We start from the raw sequence: 19,142 nt of genomic DNA, 5'->3' as shown, positions 1-19,142 counted from the left end.
CACCATGCTGTTCTGAGAAACAGGTGCTATAGCAACCAGCTGGATTGGAACAAGTCAAAGGTAAGCAAATGTTCAGGTTTGCTGGTGGGGTGAGGAAGGAGAGGGGGGGGGAAAGGGCAAGGTGCGTGGCTAGGGTTGAGATATTTGTTCATAAAATGAATTACGATCTCCAGAATAGAAAGTAGCAAATTGATCATATTTGGCTTATATACTTTCAGAAAAACGTATCCATTTCAGTAACCATGGTAATGCGTAATAGTAAAACTCAGTAGACTAGGAGTAATCTGTTCAGCTGCCAAATGGTGCATGAAACATTTGATAAGAAACTAACTGCTGCTTAACCCTTTCACCAGCAGAAAGCCAGAGTTTTCACATTTGACTTTGATCCAATGTTTCGAGGTAAAATATGAATCCAAATTAATCACATTTACTGAGTGTTTCTTTGCATTATCAATATTTCAGCTCTTATAACAATGGAGCTCACCTGGGGGTAATGCATAGAAAATTAAATATTTAGAAACAATAAAAAGAATAAATGGCTTATTCAAATGAAAATAAATCATTTTGAATACCACTTTTTCAGAAATTAGTTATTTCAGAAATTTATTAATGGAATGCTGGCAAATGGAACGAGAACACCTGATAATGATCGTTAATATGAAGTTCAGAATACAACAATTTGTTTCGACTATTTAACTGGCCTAACTTTCAACTGGCATTTCTGTGATTCAATGCTTTCTTTACACGGAACCCCATCCATATAACTTGTTGACCCTTGATGACCTTGCATGAGGAAGAAATAAAAGTCGACCGTCCAGCTCCAGTGATGTAATTGGCTGAAAACTGTACATTCACCTAAACAGAGGATAATTGAAGAGACCTTCACAAGAAACACTTCATGCTTCAGTATCAAGAGAAGTGAACACACATCGCATCTATTAATCAAGGGCAGCAACTGAAACGTAAGTGATTTCAGGTTAAACTGTGAATGATCATATCATAGGTAAAATTATGATTTACTAACAAATCAACAATACTTCAATTGAAATATAAGAAAAACAATTTTAAGTAATTTTAATTCAATTCTACCTATTTGATTGGGCCTATCGATTATGTACCTAGTTTATTCATTAAACTAACATGAAAGTTGTAATTATTTCCAAAAACAACACTTGATGAAGCAGAGTAACAATGAGAGGCCGATGAAGGATATAAAAGATCTGCTAAAAAAAAAAGAAGAAAAAAGACAAGGCATTGACTTACTGTTTGGTTATCTTCATACAGCTTCAGGTCATATCCACTTAACTCCACACAGAATATTATTGCTGTAACCCCTTCAAAACAGTGAATCCATTTCTTCCGTTCAGACCGCTGCCCTCCCACATCCACCATTTTAAATGTCAGCTCTTTGAAAGTAAACTTGTTTTCCACTATGCCTGTGGTCATGTCTCTTGAACGTAAAATATCTTCTACTGTTGGAATGTAGTCAGCTGCCGCAATTCTGTCAAGATCATTCAGGTAGTAGGCTGCATTGTCTTCCAAGTGATACTCATTGGACCGGCAGAAGCATTCATGGACACCTGGGTCACCCCACAAGCGTTTCATTACCCCAAGAAGTTCGGGTGTGATCTCTCCTTTGCTCTCAGCGGGTCCAGTCAGGGCAAAGAGTTGAACAGCATCATAGGCTCTGTCTGGGTTGTGGAATTCTATTTTGAGAGTGGCAAGTGCGCGGATAATGCGTGTGAGAGAGTCTATAGCATTATAGATAATGAGGGGCTTGTATTCCTTGCATGCCTCCAAGTTGAACCCACCGCTGTGGATAATTTTCATCTGCTTGACAATGGTGCTTTTGCCCGAGTTGCTGGTGCCCAGCAGCAGGAGTTTGATCTCGCGGCGCTGGCGTTGACTCTCTGAGCGGAGATGCCGATCGATCCGTCTGGAACGCCTTGCTGCCTCCTTCTCCTCAGAGCTTTGACGACATCCCATGTTCCTTGTGATGTGGTTGGCTGGAAGGACACTGTACTTCTTGAAAGCTGCGCTGGATGCTGCAGTAGGCTGCCAGGTATACTGTGCACCTCACACAAAAGTAAAAGCAGAGGCTGATGATCAAACAGGCAAGTACCAATTCAGTCAGTCCCAGCAGGGGTGAGCAAAGGAGTGCAGCAACCACTGGTAGGTCCTCAACTCAGTAGATTTCATGGCAATCCCCTCCGATATGCAAGAAAGATGGCTTATTCCAGTTGATGGAATGCCTTTTCCCTGTCTGCAATGTAGTTTGTGTCCTTAAATCCCTGTCCAACCTGGACATCATTATTCAGTATCCATTCCTTCTAGAGATGACAGGCATGTTCGTGAAGCCTCCGTTCCCTCTCACTTATATCTGTCACCGTCTTGGGAATGTAGCAAGCACAGAGGAATTGCAGTTTTCTGATTCTATTTACTTCAAACCTGAACAGTGTGCAGTGTATCTGCCAAATAAAGCAAATGAATCATTAGGATATTTCTCTTCAGAATTCCAAACTGACAATGACTAATTGCAGGAGAAAAAAAGGCTGTAAATTTACAAATCCTACAGTAAAGATTTTTTTTTTTTTTTAAACGTGTTATCTCGTCCTGAAAGCTAAAGAAATATATATTTTTTAATGGAACTATGGCTGGTTCCTCTAATTCATCGAATGCTTCTGAATAGACGCTTGCTATGGTTATTGCAAAAATCGGACTGAAGGTAATAAATCTGGACTGTCAATTCAGCCTTGGATTGATATAGGTGTCGATTCACAGTTATTTGCCAGCTTAATAGCTGAATTAAATTTATAGTAAAGTACCTACCAATTTAATTTGATACGTCTACATAGTATTAATAAATTCTAAGAAAGGTTTGTCAAATATACTTAAGATCGAGAAAAGTATTTGTAACTCTAAACCGTTTTCTGGTGACCAGGACAAGTGTGAAATGCAACCATCAGACTGATTTTATTTCCAACTGCGGGGTCTGCCATTATTGCAGACACTTAAAACAAGCATTAAGTGGCACTATGCAAGCATGCGGCAGAGAATGTTTGGGCAATAGGAAGACTTAGAATGGCACTGTGGCTAGCTTAGGGAGGTGATTTTGGAAAGGAAGAGGCAATCAAGTGGGGAAAGTCATAATGTTCCTTGTAAGTCCCAGTGAACCGTTCCTTTAATTTGATACAACACAGGTAAATGTTCTCATTTACCCCAGTACAGATCTGATACACCTAGACAGGAAATCTTCAGTGGTTTACCACTCAGGCCTTCGTTAAAATGGACTAAATAGAATCCCTGTTTTTCCTAAATTGAAACGGCATTAGGTGGCCGTCTTTTATGCCTGCTGAGCCTTGCGGGTTAATGTAGCAGTTGCAATGAAGTATTGTGTTAACGAAGAGCTAACTGATTTTTAAACTGAGTGGGAAGCGTTGAGATTCTCAGATTGTCAGGTGCTATTATTCACAATATAGATCTTAATGATTGGTTGATTTAATTTCTCAGCAAATGCATTTTTCTTTAAGTTTACATTTCTAACGTGCTTTAAGTCATTTCATAAATACTGCCCTGCTGCTCAATTGATACAATAATCTTTGTTCTTTCTGTCTTGAAAGATGGCAGAGTTTCAGTGCCTTAACAGCCAGACAAGGCAAACATCAATAATGAAAAAACAATTGGCATACAATATCGCAGCAACAACCTCACAGTCAAGGTCTGCTACAGGGAGGGTCTGTCTCTGGTATAGGCATTCGAAATTTAAAAAAATGCTCATATCCAAAAAAATCTAGTTGGTGTACTTATTAAGTTACAGATTGTTTCTGGAATAATACTGCCTTTGTTGTAGTGATGATGCCTAACGCATTTCACATGATAATATCTAGTAGCAGCTCAATAATCCATTGCTCAAATTTTACAACAGTCAGCTGCATAGCAACCAACCAGTTAGCCATAGCTTGCAGCCAAAAACACAGGCAGTTCCATTAGCTTGTAATGGCCCGTCAGCTGACTGCGTTCACCAGGCTAGTTTTATCATTCGTACTGCTTACTGCTTTCTAAACAGCAGGACAGAGGAGTGTAACCAGCTGAGTTAACCGCTGAAAAGAAGAATCAGCAATGCAAACAAGCATTGCCTTCCAGCCTCACTCAAAATAAGAAACATTTAAAGTCGAAGTCCTGCAATGTTGATTTGGGAAACAATTAAAGCAAATTAGTGACTGATCAACATACAATTAATACAATCCCAGGGAATGTAATATGGCATCAAATTGATCAAAGACCTGAACTAACTGCGAATTTAGCCAGTATTGCTTTTTCAGTGTTTTATTTTTTTGTCTATTTCCTTGCTTTGTACATTACTAGTTAATGTTGCCATTGATTGTGTGTAATACAGACTTCTTCAGTTGTTTGAGTCATCCTCTGTTTGACAAATGCACCAAACTAATTTAATAACCATGTTCGAGCATTAATAATTTTGAAAAGATCATCCCATTGCAATACAGCTAAAAAATCAATGATACATCAATTCCTATTTTCCTACACAATGGTGATGTGATGACACAAATGGTATTGCAACCCCAAGGCTGTGAAAGCTGTTAATTGAATAAAGTTATTTCTTATTTATTACATATTTTCATTAAAAATAGTGGTGGCATTTTAATGTACTCACTTCTCTGTAGTGTGCATCAAGATGAAAGGTCAGACCTATACAATGTCTCATCTTAAATTACCTCTGTTGTTCAGTCAGAAATTCCCTTGCAGTGGTGACATTCAAAAGATGGTGAGTGCAAACAACTCCTCCAAACTTCGCCGAACAATGCCTGCTGGATCTAACCATTTTAATTCCCCCTCCCATTCCATTACTGCCCTTTCTGTTCTGGACCAGAGTGGGGCCATAGGCAAACTGAAGGAAGGACAAAGCACAGGTTGGTTGGGGGGGGGGGGGGGGGGTGGATTGGGGAGGGGAGGATAAACCATGATCACATTGAATGGCGGTGCTGGCTCGAAGGGCCGAATCCACCTATTCTCTATTGTCTATAACACCATTGTGCCAGAGCTATTACACTCCAAACTTTACGAGTTGACTGTGCCTGAACCCCTCTGTCGGTGGATCACCAGCTTCCTGACAAACAGGAATCAACATGTGAGGCTGGGGAAGCACATCTCGGACCCGCAAACCCTCAGCATAAGAGCACAGCAAGGCTGCAAACTCTCCCTTCTCCTCTACTCTCTCGACACCAATGACTACACCTCCAGTGACTCCTCTGTCAAGCTTCTCAAGTTTGCGGACGACACAACCCTGATTGGACTGATCCAGGATGGGGAGGAATCTGCCTACAGAAAGGAAGTGTCACAGCTGGTGTCCTGGTGCCATCACAACAACCTGGAGCTCAATGCTCTTAAGACGGTGGAATTGATTGTAGACTTTAGGAGAGCTCCCCCTCCTCTCACGCCACTCACCATCAACAATACCACAGCCACATCTCTGGAATCTTTTAAGTTCCTGGGAACCATAATCTCCAAGGACCTTAAGGGGGATGCTACCATCGACTCCGCAGTCAAAAAGGCACAACAGAGGAAGCACAATCTGCCATGGGCAATGATGGTCCAATTCTATACGGCCATCGTAGAGTCTGTCCTCACCTTCTCCATCATGGTCTGGTTTGGCTCAGCCACCAAGCACGACATCTGGAGGCTGCAGCGAATCGTCCGATCAGCTCAGAAGGTTATTGGCTGCAACCTTCCCTCCATTGATGAACTGAGCACTGCAAGGGCCAGGAAGCGAGTGGGTAAGATCATCTCTGACCCCTCTCACCCTGGCCACAAACTCTTTGAATCACTTTCCTCTGGAAGGCGACTCCAGACTGTCAAAGCTGCCACCGCCAGACATAAAAACAGCTTTTTTCCAAGAGTAGTCGCACTACTCAATAACCAAAAATCTGTAGCCTCCTTTTGCTCTGATATTTTATTTAATTCACAAGTTTAATCAATAATGTTATATTATTAATGTTTAATGTTTTATATATCATTCTTAACTGTCACTATGTCATGTTGTCACTTGTGGGCGGAGCACTAAGGCAAATTCCTTGTGTAAGAATAGATTCATTCATTCATTTAATAATTCATTCATTCATTTACGCATTCATTCATTCGTTTTGCCCGAATGTCTTTAGTTTAGTTTAGTTTAGTTTAGAGATACAGCACGGAAACGGGCCCTGTCGGCCCACCGGGTCCGCACCAACCGCCGATCCCTGCACATTAAAGGGCCTGTCCCACGAGCATGCGACTCCATGCGGCAAGCGCGACCTAACATGGTCGCCTGACCCGTACGGCTTCGCTGGGCCGGTCTCACTTCGATCGGCGGAGCCGTATGGAGTTGTGCGGAGCTGGTCCCGACATCGCACGGGGCTACGAACTTCCCACAAACTTCGCTCGAACTTCACGTCACTCACTCGACCTCCGTGTGGCCCCGCATCTGATTTGGTCGCGCTCACCGCATGCAGGCGCATGCTGGTGGGACCGGCCCTGTACGGGGATCACTCGACCTCCGCGCGGCCCCCGCTTCCGGTTTGGTCGCACTTGCCACATGCAGGTCGCATGCTCGTGGGACAGGCCCTTTACACTATCCTGTACCCACTAGGGACAAAAATATGGTTGTATCTTTTCATCCCTTTTTTCATTTGCATAAAAGAAAAATTGGCGAGTATATCCCAGGAGAACTCCCACTACTGCCCTGCAGTATAGCGGAAACATATTTGATATACCTGTGTATATATAGTTTTTCTCCACTTTCTTAGTAAGGCTACGCAAGCAAAGCAGGACACCTCCGTATTATTTAAGTTCATTAATGGCCCTCTAATAAAGCAGCCCGGACTATTAGATGTAGTCTGAACTGAAATTCTTTGTGCTTTCCAGTTTATTATTGCTGAATTTGAAAAGTGTTACAAGTTGGAAGAACATTTACTGCTTGACAAAATCTGAGAATAAGCTTGCACTGAGAACATTCCTGCAGCACCATGAATTAATGACCATATCCAATGATGTTAATTGAGCAGTCATATGGCAGGGCCTTGGAGACCCTCTCAGGTCATGTGTGTTCATGTGATCGTTCGTAATCACTCAGTGTAATAAAAAAAATATTTTAATGGTCAGTGGAAATATAGAGAAATTATGATTACTCCCAATTTTAGACGTATTTTAAAACTGTGCATTGATGCTGATGTGCCATCCCTTAAAGGTTATTATAGCTTAATATACATTAGGATTGTTTTCATAATCTTTGTTTTAATATTGATATCTGTTAAGTTAAAATATTCTATATTACTGAAGCAGCAGCTGAATAAACTTGAAATGAAGTGAATTCCAGGTCATTGTTGACGTCATTATAATTGACAGGAGAACATTTGTTTACCACATGTTTGCCAGCACATGTCAAAAACCTAGGAACAGAAGAATCCTTTCAAAGTAACTCAAATGAACAGTAGCAATGTGAGATTTTTGGAGTGCAATTTTAAGTGGCTGAATATGTTAGAATCTATATTTCAATAGAGGTTGCATGGAAAAATGAGCATTTATACAGAGGATATATTATCTCCTTGTTGTTCTTTTTTGAGTGATGTTCCTTGTATGTTTCATTTCTCTAGCACACTAAAATGACATGGATAAATGGTGGACATGATATGTGTATCATTCTCTGCAAGTTGCTACTTTTAGATAGGACATAAACCAAAGAGGTCAGATCGGTTGGAGCCAACAGGCAAGTCAATTAGTCTGTTTGGGAGGGTGGAGATTTTTCCTAAGATTCTCCAAGACATTTCCCCAAGCCAATTCCATCCTAATGGGTTGGATTATCTTTCCAAGAAACAATACATAGAACTCCACTCGTTTATCCTCAGTTTGTCAACATTTTAAGAGATGCAAATTCCACTAAATAATTCTTGGGAAATTCTACGATATCAATTTTACAATATATTATTTAACTCTGACAACTTTTGTATTTCACACCTAATATCCTCCTTAGCATGTCATGTTCCTGGGTCATTTAATCGGTTAAACCATGTTCGTTCCAACAACCATCAACTCCATTCTTGACCAGTACGTGCTGTTTCATTTTTGATAAACTAACCAGCAGAATATTAACAATATCTGCTGTCCAACCATGCCACAAATCTTTCTTGCCAAAGTGGGGTGGGTGGGGCAACGACTTTCCTGGTTGAGGAGTGCAGTTACTTAGTGCATTATGTCTATTTACACTGAGCACGTCCACCTCCCTTTTGTCTTGAGGTTGACCCCGTGCATTGGCAAATAGAGGATTAGAGGCATACAGGTTAGGTATGATGACACTGAGGTCTGCATGAGAATCAACTTTTAATTGGATATAATTAGATAGAAAGTAACAAAGCATTTGGTCCAACATATTTGTAGAAGTGTTTACACCCCACATACATTTTCTCATCAAACCTTGTAAATATTATACTCTACTCCTTTCTCCCTTATGGGGGTTATTGCTTAATGTAATAATTTATTTCATTTAGTATGTTGTGAATATCAGCAGAGATATTTCCAAGAGCATCAATTGTACGTAAAAGTCTTGCGGAACCAATCTCAAAACAATCTGGTAACTTTTCCACCTACTGGTACCAACACAGAAATTCCCCATGCAGAAGGTAGCAAAGCAGGAGAATTCTGTATTTTTTGTCATATGTTTTGTCACGAATGTATCTCTGAGATTTCCTGATGTTTTCACCTGGTTGGGATCTCAGAATTAATTGAAATATTCTTATGTGCAATAACAATGATGAAAATGCTTTCCGCTGATGCAGTACTCCCACTCGAATGTAAAATTTTATTTTTTCCCCTCATTAAATAATTTGACATATGCAAAAATGGGAATACTTCATTTTCCATCTTCATTTGAAAAGAACAGTTTTGCTAGAAAGATTTCTTTTCCACCGATGAAGCAAGATACCATCAACCTCTCCTCGTTCTTGGTAAAACTGCTCAGCACAATTTCCGAGTTCTGCCCAAATTTTGTGATGTAGCCTCAAATTATCCACTGTACTTAGCTTATGTCTAACTAGTGCTCACTAGCATCCCAGCATGATCTCTATGGTTTTGTATTCCAAACCTCTGTAGACTATATATAAATAGATACAATCTTTGTGATATCTTTAACCATTATAGATGTTGGCTACCTTCCAGAATATAATATGGTCATGTGCCTTTTACTTTTCATAACTTGCATTTTCATAACTCGCATCTCCTTTATATTTTAGTGCTCCCAAGTGCATCACATCAAATTTATTTGTGTCAAGATCCATATTCCATGCTTCTTTTCATTTAACCATCTCCTCGATATAATCCTGAAACATAATCACCCTAGTCACCATTCACTTTTGTATCACAAAATATCTCTCACTATTTGCAAAACAGCAAATTTGTAATACCTCTCACCATTCGCAAATCTGGGTCATTTATAAAACTCACGTGGAATAATGGGCCTAAAAATAGCCCTGGGATACACCATGACAAGGCTCACTCCTGCCTATATAAACTTCCTTTGAGCACGACGCTTTGCTTTTTGATTTTGGGGACAAGTTTTCTACCCAAAAACCCGGCTTCTTTCCATCTTCTTAAAATGCCCACAATGCGTAATTTCTGCCCACAACAGTCCACTTCTGGATGAAATTCACTACCTTGATGAGCCTTCTCTGATGAAAGAATTTGAACAAATTAGACGCAGTTTGACTTGCTGAAGTCCATACTGGGTCACTTTGATTAACCCATGCCTTTTTAAATGAGTGATTACTGAGTTCCTGTCAATAGTTTTCTAGCTGAATTATTAGGCTGATCAACAAATAACTCCAGTTATTTTGCAATTCAGCTTATATTTTACATTGGTTATACAAAAAAGCTGGAGAAACTCAGCGGGTGCAGCAGCATCTATGGAGCGAAGGAAATGGGCAACGTTTCGGGCCGAAACCCTTCTTCAGACATTGTTGTGTTCAAACTACCTGTGGTATTATGCAATAATAGAGTAAGGCTGAGCAGAGGGGCACTAGGACCCTGCCAGAAGCCAGGCTCCAGTAACCGGTTGTGTCTGGAAAACCCAGGGTGTCGGCAGGGGGAGAGGGAGGCCTGGGCTTACACGAGGCTGTTGCAGTTGCTGTTGTTATTGTACAGATTAAAGATATACTCTGTTTACGTCGTGGTACGAGCCTTATTACAAGCATAACTCGACATGGTGCCAGAACTGGGAGACTTGTAAGCAAGAAAATAATTAAAGAAGAAGAGGACGGTGTATCGTTTTGGCGGGAAATAGGAGACGAGCTGGCAGGTATGGCGCAACCTACACCAACTGCTACGTTCACAATACAACCTCCAGAGCCATTCGATTTTACCAAGCCTCAAGAATGGGAGCGTTGGATCAGGAGATTCAACCGCTTCAGGCTTGCAAGCAATTTAAACGCGACGTCGGCAGAAAACCAGGTGAACACGCTAGTGTATTGCATGGGCGATGAAGCAGAAGATGTGCTAAAGGGGCTAACGCTAACTGCAGATGAGAGGAGGGTGTACACGGATGTCAAGACAGGCTTTGATGCATTTTTTGTGCCTAAAAAGAATGTTATCTATGAAAGAGCCAAGTTCAATCAGCGTGTGCAACTGCCAGGAGAAATGGTGGATTCCTTCATCACTGCTCTATACGGATTAGCCGAACACTGCAACTATGGACAGTTACAGAACGAGCTGATCCGCGACAGGTTAGTGGTTGGGCTGAGAAACGTCTCATTGTCCGAAAAGCTACAGCTAGACAGAGACCTAACCCTTGAAACTGCTATAACAAAGACAAGGCAGTCTGAAGAAGTTAGACGACAGCGGTTTGACTTAAGAGGAGAAAATAGCGGTGCTAGCAAGTGCTCAAATGTTGATGCTGTGCATGCTAAAAGCTACAGAAAACCCAAATTTCCCTCAAAGCCTCAGCCACAAGCACAAACACCAGGCAAAAATAAATTTAATACACAGCCGCAGCCAGGTTCAAAGGCCTGCTATAGATGTGGAAAAATGCCCTCGCATGGAAAATTGGAATGCCCTGCTAAAGATGCTGTGTGTCACAACTGTGGCAAAAAGGGACATTATGGCAAAGTGTGCAGAAACAGTGCTAAATCTCTCAATGCTGTCACTACAGAGGAAGAAGAGAGCTTTTTCCTGGGATCCGTGGATGCTGGAAAAGACCCGTGGACGGTGCAGCTACAAGTGAGACAAAAAAAAGTGTGCTTTAAAATAGACACTTGTGCTGATGTCACCGCCATGCCAGCGGAGGTATACCATGACATTACAGGGGGGCATGATGTGAAGTGCCTGGCAGTGTCGACACGACCATTGTTTGGGCCAGGGGGCAATGCACTCTCTGTCCTGGGCGTAGCCAGAGAAACACTGCGCAGAGGCAACAAGACAGCCATAGAGGACATTTATGTAGTCAAAGACCTCCACACTGCACTGTTGGGAAGACCTGCCATAGAAAGGCTTCAGCTTGTGTGCAGGGTTGACGGCATCACCTTGGGATCAGAGGACACCAACATCTATGTAGACTCTGTCATCAGCAACATTCCTGTCAGTGGAGATTATCTGAGCAGCCTACGTGAGCACCTGCAGGCAGACAGCACATGCTCTGCACTGATGGAGTACTGCACAGACGGCTGGCCCGACAAAAGCCAACTGCAGGGAGTGCTGAGACATTACTGGGCTGATAGAGCAGTGCTGACTGTGCACGATGGGCTGCTGCTGCGGGGCACGAGGCTCGTCATCCCATCAGCCTTACAAGGTGATGTGCTGCAGAGACTACACGAAGGACACCTGGGGGTGACAAAGTGCAGGGGCCGGGCCAAACAGACGGTATGGTGGCCAGGACTCAGCAGCCAGCTGAATGACATGGTGCTGAAATGTAGAACCTGCATCCAAGAGAGAAGGAACGTCAAAGAGCCGCTGATGCCAACGGAGATGCCAGACAGGGCTTGGCAAACCTTGGGAGCTGACCTATTCACGCTGAAAAACAAGACTTATCTATTAGTCGTAGATTATTTCTCAAGATATGTGGAAGTTGCGCTGCTATCACCCACAAGGTCCACAGATGTGGTGGTGCACCTGAAATCCATATTTGCTCGTCATGGAATTTGTGAATTTCTTAAAAGTGACAATGGGCCCCAGTTCTCAGGTAGCCACTTTAAATCCTTTGCAGCAGAGTATGGCTTTATGCACATCACGAGCAGCCCCAGGTTTCCTCAGAGCAATGGGGAGGCGGAACGCGCTGTACAAACCGTGAAAAGCCTGCTAACAAAGGCGTCAGACCCATATCTTGCATTGCTGGCCTACAGAGCAACCCCTCTACAGAACGGCTATAGCCCGGCCGAGCTGTTGATGGGGCGCCGCCTACGCACTACAGTTCCTGCCCTTCCAACCCTGCTGAATCCAGTTTTGCCTGACTACAACGCGCTGGGGGCCAAAGAAAGGGAGAAGAGGTGGAACGACGCAAGATCCTTTGACAAGAGGCACGGAGCGAGAAATCTGGAGCCACTAATACCTGGGGAGGATGTGTGGATCACCGATGCACGAGTCCAGGGCAAAGTGCTATCTACACACAATGCACCTCGCTCTTATATCGTCCAGGTGCCTCAGGGCACACTGAGGAGGAACCGGCAGCACTTGGTGCCGCTGCAGACCAACAGTGAGGTAGTCGACGCGGATGAGCCACCGGTGGGAGAAGAGCCAGCTCCACCAGAGCCAGCTCCACCAGACCCAGCTCCACCAGTGACAGCATCACCCAGCGGAGAGGGCCCCACCACAGAGACTGTGCGGACTAGGTGTGGGAGAGAGGTTAGAAAGCCGAAGAGACTTGATTTGTGATTTATTGATCTGTTTTCTACAATAAAGAAAAAGAGAGAGTGAAATGTGATGTGAAAATGTTCTGTAAACCTGTTACATTTACCTGAAACCTGAAAGAATAGATCACAGTATGGTAACGTGTAAGTTATTTTATTTCTATTTTGCATGCTTAGATCAGGGACAGGTCTTCCAGCAAAAGGGCAGAATAAACCCCTTAAGACCTGCAGAGACAAAGGTAGTCCACCCTTTGTTCTCAAAGAAAGGGAGATGTGGTATTATGCAATAATAGAGTAAGGCTGAGCAGAGGGGCACTAGGACCCTGCCAGAAGCCAGGCTCCAGTAACCGGTTGTGTCTGGAAAACCCAGGGTGTCGGCAGGGGGAGAGGGAGGCCTGGGCTTACACGAGGCTGTTGCAGTTGCTGTTGTTATTGTACAGATTAAAGATATACTCTGTTTACGTCGTGGTACGAGCCTTATTACAAGCATAACACGACACTACCAATAGAACAAAACATAGTACATCACAGGAACAGACCCTTCAGCCTATAATGTCTATGTTGAACACAATGCCAAGTTAAACTAATCTCCTCTGTCTGCACATGATCCATATCCCAAATCCCTTCATTCCCTGCATATCCATGTGTCTTTCTAAAAGCCTCTTAAATGCCACAATCGTTTCTGCCTCTACCACCATCCCTGGTAGTGCATTTCAGGCACTTACCACTCTGTAAAAAAAAAACGACTTGCACTTCTCTATTGATCCTTGCTCCTCTCACTTTAACGCTATGCCTTTTAGTCTTTGACGTTTCCACCCTGGGAATATGGTTCTGATTGTCTACCCTATCTATGCCTCTCATAATGTTATATACTTATATCAGGTCTCCCTCAACCTCCAAAATTCGAAATTAAACAGTCCATGTTTGTCCAAAATCTCCTTATAGTTAATGCCCTCTAATCCAGACAGCATTCCAGTAAACCTCTTCTGCACTCTCCAAAGCCTTCACATTCTCCCTGTAATGGAAGAACTTCATGCAATGTTCCAAATTGGCTGAACCAAAGTCTATGAGGTTGCAGCTTTATAGCCATTGCCTTCCTATATTCTGACACCATTGAATAATTCTCATTATGTTTTGCGTTTTACCTAAAACATAATTAATGAAATGACAGAAATATTCTTATGCTCAATTCCACTAAAATTGAAACGTGTAGAATGCAAAGTTGACAAAGAAATCAAATCTGGTATCAAAGTAAAATGTAATGCTCCTTTTGTTGAGATGCACTAAGTGGAAGTGGGAAAGAGAGAAGTGCAGTTATTGCAGAATTGTAACTTTCTGTCTCTCTCCTATCAAGGGTATGACAGAGCAACTTTATTTGGACTGAGTAGGGAATGAACAATGACAATTTGTATTGCTTGGTGTATTAAGTTGTAACATTTGAACCTCATTAATTCATTTAAAAGAATATAAGGGGATATCTGTGATGTCAAAAAGCACATACATCACAGTCTTACATGACATTTCTTGCCCACCATTGTAGTGGGCAAGTTAAATAATCCAAAATAAATAGGATCCAATATAATCTCTGTTAAATTAGTGGATAAAAAATAGATACATTCAACATAGATCCAGAGTAACTGCAAATTATTCTATGTTGCAGTATTTTTTTCGAAAATAGGGAAGAGCTGTGGATCAATTAACACATAAAAGACCTGTCTTTGGTTTGGGGTAAGGATGACAGCTTGACCTCTGTGTTAGCAAGTAGATGTGCAGTAAATACAATCAGGAATTGTTTTGTATGAATACATTGCACTTTCATCTTGAATTTATTTCTCCCAAACTGGATTAATTTTATGCGCTGAATAATATCATGATCCTGAATATACCCGGGAACATACTGATTACAACATTGCTGGTTCTGATTAATTGGAGTGGGTCAGAGATTGATGGTGACTGGATCATGTTGCAGTTTTAATGATGCTAATTTTTATTGAAGTCTCAATCAGCAGCTTCTAAATTTATCTGACTCAAAGGGTAATTTCACTATCTAATATGGAAAGATTTTGTGTTATTAAGTATATTATGAAATTGGTATATTCAGCTTTATATTTTGGTTATCACAAATTAAGGACTAATAAGAGTTTTATAAATTTAGGATCATAAATAAGTTTCTAAAATGAGGAGGTGGCATGATTCTCTCAATTCACTCTGTTTTGTGAATTATCTTCCTGGTTGCTGATTCTGGAAAATCCCTTCACATTCTCTTCCTGATGTTAACAAATCGCCTCATCTACTGTTTGTGGCAATATTCTCCCTCTCACCAAATACTGGTAACTTCCTCCCCAATCTGACAATATTTTATTCCTCCATTTTGGACAAATCTCCAGATTCAAGCATTTTTCCCTGCCTCTTTCTGCAGGCATCACTTTTTCTATTTCTGATTCTTACAACTCTCTTCTTTTCTAGATTGCCAATTTCCCCCCCTTTTCCCAGTTTGGGTAATTCTCTTCCATTCTCTGGATTCAGGTACCTCATGTTCATCAATTGTTATAATTGTTTTAATGTCGCCAAAAGAAAAGTACGTTTGAGGATTATGCAAGTTTCAAAATTCATCGAAGGAGGACAAAGAGAAAGTAGGGTATGTGTAAAGTGAGAAACATAAAACGAGACTGCAAAATTTGCAGTAGATGTATAGAAAGAAAACTATTAGGTAAGGTTAATATGTGTTCCTTAAAGACTAAAACATAAGCACTTGCCCTGGGAAGTAAAGAAATGGTATGGAGATTAAACAAATATTTTGTGCCTCTTTTCATAGAAGACACAGAGAAACTCTGTCCGCTTCTGATTATGGCAACTTGCCTTCTCCTAGATTTGGTAACTCTCCTTTCCCATCCTGATTCTGGCTACAGTCACACATTCTGGCACCTTCTTTCATTTCTGGTCACTACTATCACCCCGTCCCCACCTCCCCCTCCCCTGTCAAACTTCTGTTGATTCCAGCAACAACCAACCATCCTTCCCACCTCCTCATTGTAGTATCATTAATGTTTGATCAATCATGAAACAAACAAGGAAGAGCCTATAGTTACAAATTTTTAACTGGAGGGTAGATGATTTCAGATTTGCAAAGAGATCAGCCCCAGCTAGATTGCTAGAAATGCAGGCTTCCTCCTTGAGAAAGGCAAGGCAGCAGGGGTATGGGAATACCACCATACACAAAGTCCTTCTCCTGGTCCCATGCTAACCTGATTTGGAAATATATCACCAGTGAAAGTCCTCAACTCGGGAATACAACAGATTGAGGCAGCCCATCACTACCTCCTCAAGGACAGCTACGGATAGGCAATAAATGCTGGCTCTCCATCACATATACAAATAAATGTTTAAAAAAAAGTATGCCCTTCTATTACTTGCTCCCCTTCTGAGATGCTCCTTAAAGATTTCCTCGTTGTCTCAGCTTTTGGTCCAATATTCTAAATTATTCTCTTGTGGCTCAGTATATAGCCATTTCACAGTAATTCCATGAAATGCATTGGGACATTTGCTATAGTGAAGGTGATATATAATGTAATAGTAGCTATGGATCAAAAAGCAGAATATAATGTCTGCTTTTTGGACTGGAAGGGTACTTAATGCTTTGTTCTTCAGGGACTATATTAAGATTACTACCCTTTTTTGAACGTGTAATAATGTCTTGGAATTGTTTAAGCAGAAGAACATTTTAAAGCTTGCAGAATACATTAAAGTCAATAGTGTGGAAGATTATTCCAAACTTCAGAAACATGTAGATAGTCTGGTGAAGTGATCAGACCTGTGGCAAATGAAGTGCAGTAGAGGGAAGTTGAAGTAATACAACCTGGGAAGAAGAAGGAGGAGAGGCAGTCTGAATTACTGTAAATGGCACAATGTTACAAGATAGATAGAAGATAGATAGCCTTTTATTGTCATTCAGGAGGAGAGGCAGCCTGAATTACTGTAAATGGCACAATGTTACAAGAGAGATGCACAATTCTTTAGAATTACCAAGAGAAATTGAAAAGGATAAGTTAAAAAAACTGTTAAAAAATTACATAAGAGATCTTCGGCTTTACAAATAGAGGTATATGCCAGGAAATTAGATTACATATTCCAGTCTTTTTCAATGTTGTTCAATAGAAAATGTGTTTTACTGAGAGTGGAACTCGATGTGACCATTTCTAGATCATACTGTGCCGCTCCAGAAATTTGACCAGATACTTCCAGTTGATTGACATCTCTGGTGCGTTTTCAGCATCAAGTCTAGTTGACGATGTCAGCTCTCAAGCAGACACTGTTTTTCCGTATTCTTGTCATAACTTATTAGAGCGTTATCTAGGCAATGATTGTTTTTTAATTGCCACAAAAAAAGCACTGCCTTCTGCTGTGTGGTTGGTTGGAACATGATTTAAAGGAGCACTCTCATTACCGCAGGAGACTGAGAAGCTCTCTGGAGCTATTTACACAGCTTGGAAAGTACTCCTTTGCACCACAGCTACTTAAACTTTGACATTGGTCACTAGTTGCAACGTTTTGAGGGTTTCTGTCTCGATGACCTTTCAGACAGCGAGTTCCTGATTCCCACTACTCTCTGGGTGAAAATTTTTTGACCTCTTCTCTCTTCTAATCTTCACCCCGATTAATTGAAACTTGTGCCATCTGGTAGTTGTTTATTAGTGTTTATATTAAGAAAGATAGCTTTAGCATCATCTTGTGTGATCCCTCTTAAAATATTATTCATTTCTTGGAAGGAGTCAGCTAAATGATTGCCCAATGTGTCTATCTAGGCAGCTGCAACACAAAGCTACCTTCTCATTAACCATGTAAAACCATTCCTCGCCAAGGTGTGATTAAAGCAAAACATAATTTTGACAAACATACTTTAAGACAGAAAGAAACATTATAAAGTTGAAATAAAACAATATTTACAGGGATATATACATTTCATTTCAGTGCTTGCCCAGGAACAGGCCCTTTGAAGCCCAATGTCTATGCAAAACATGATAAGTCAAACTAATCTCCTCTGCCTGCCTGTGATCCATGCCACTCCATTCCCTGCATATCCATGTACCTAAGTAAAAGTAAGAGAATGCCACTATCATATCTGTTTACAACCACCACCCCTGGCTGTGCATTCTAGGCATCCAAAAATATCCTCCGCACACGTAGACAAAAGTGCTGGAGAAACTCAGCGGGTGCGGCAGCATCTATGGAGCGAAGGAAATAGGCAACGTTTCGGGCCGAAACCCTTCTTCAGACTTCCCCCGCACATCTCTTTTAAATTTTCCATCTCTGACCTTAAAATTATGCCCTCCGGACATTAACATATTGGTTCATTATTGTCATGTGTACCAAGAAACAGTGAGAAACTTTGTTGTGTGTGCAATCTACTCGAATGAGTACAATCAAGCAATATTGTTATTATATGTTTAGTTTAGTTTAGAGATGCAGTATACAAACAGACCCTTCAGCCCACCGAGTGAGCCAATCACAATTTTATCTGAGGCAATAATTCTACCCGACACACTAGGGACAATTTACAGAAGCTAATTAACCTACAAACCTGCATGTGGGAGGAAACCAGGAAAAACGCATGCGGTCACAGGGAAAATGTACAAACTCTGTATAGACTGCTCAGGATTGTCAGGATTGAACCTGGATCTCTGGCGGTATAATGCCCCTGTCCCACTTAGGAAACCTGAACGGAAAACTCTGGAGACTTTGCGCCCCACCCAAGGTTTCCGTGCGGTTCCCGGAAGTTTTTGTCAGTCTCCCTAATGGAATCCGCTTCTTCTATGTTCCGGCGATTATTTCAAAAAATTGAAAACCGGCCGCGACTAAAAATAGGTTGTCGTTTTAAAAAAATCGGTAATTTTTTAGTCGAGGCCGGTTGCGATGCTAGTTGAAGGTGGTTGCCGGAGGTTGCAGGTAGTGGAAGGTACCTAAAATCTCCCTGGTGGAATAAAACTGGGTGAAAAAATGGTCTTAGACTGACAAAAACCTCCGGGAACCGCACGGAAACCTTGGGTGGGGCGCAAAGTCTCCACAGGTTTCCGTCCAGGTTTCCTAAGTGGGACAGGGGCATAAGTGGGACAGGGGCATAAGGCAGCATCTCTACCACTGCGCCACTGTACCGCCCCTATGGTTTTTGCCAATTCCATGTGGAGATGGTCCCTAGTGGAAGGGAGAGAGCCACCTTACCCTACACGACTGACATCAAATGCTAGGCTGAATGCATGGGGCAGACTG

General features: G+C 41.7%; 2 protein-coding genes across 2 annotated transcripts in view; one reads left to right on the top strand and one right to left on the bottom strand.

Moving 5' to 3' along the window:
- rsph14 (radial spoke head 14 homolog) overlaps nucleotides 1–19,142 on the top strand; it is a 275,923-nt gene that overhangs the window by 95,335 nt on the left and 161,446 nt on the right. The window lies entirely within an intron of this gene.
- The window catches only part of gnaz (guanine nucleotide binding protein (G protein), alpha z polypeptide), a 102,091-nt gene that overhangs the window by 62,505 nt on the left and 20,444 nt on the right, over nucleotides 1–19,142 (bottom strand). Inside the window, exon 2 of the mRNA XM_055656006.1 lies at nucleotides 1,264–2,468. Coding sequence (XP_055511981.1) covers nucleotides 1,264–1,986 — 723 coding nt within the window. The 5' untranslated portion in view covers nucleotides 1,987–2,468. The remainder of the gene's footprint in view (nucleotides 1–1,263; nucleotides 2,469–19,142) is intronic.

The sequence above is a fragment of the Leucoraja erinacea genome, chromosome 25, assembly GCF_028641065.1.
Source record: "Leucoraja erinacea ecotype New England chromosome 25, Leri_hhj_1, whole genome shotgun sequence".
In the NCBI taxonomy this organism is placed as follows: Eukaryota; Metazoa; Chordata; class Chondrichthyes; order Rajiformes; family Rajidae; genus Leucoraja; species Leucoraja erinaceus.
The sequence above is the reverse complement of the archived record's forward strand: the minus strand, read 5'-3'. Positions and strand labels throughout refer to the sequence as shown.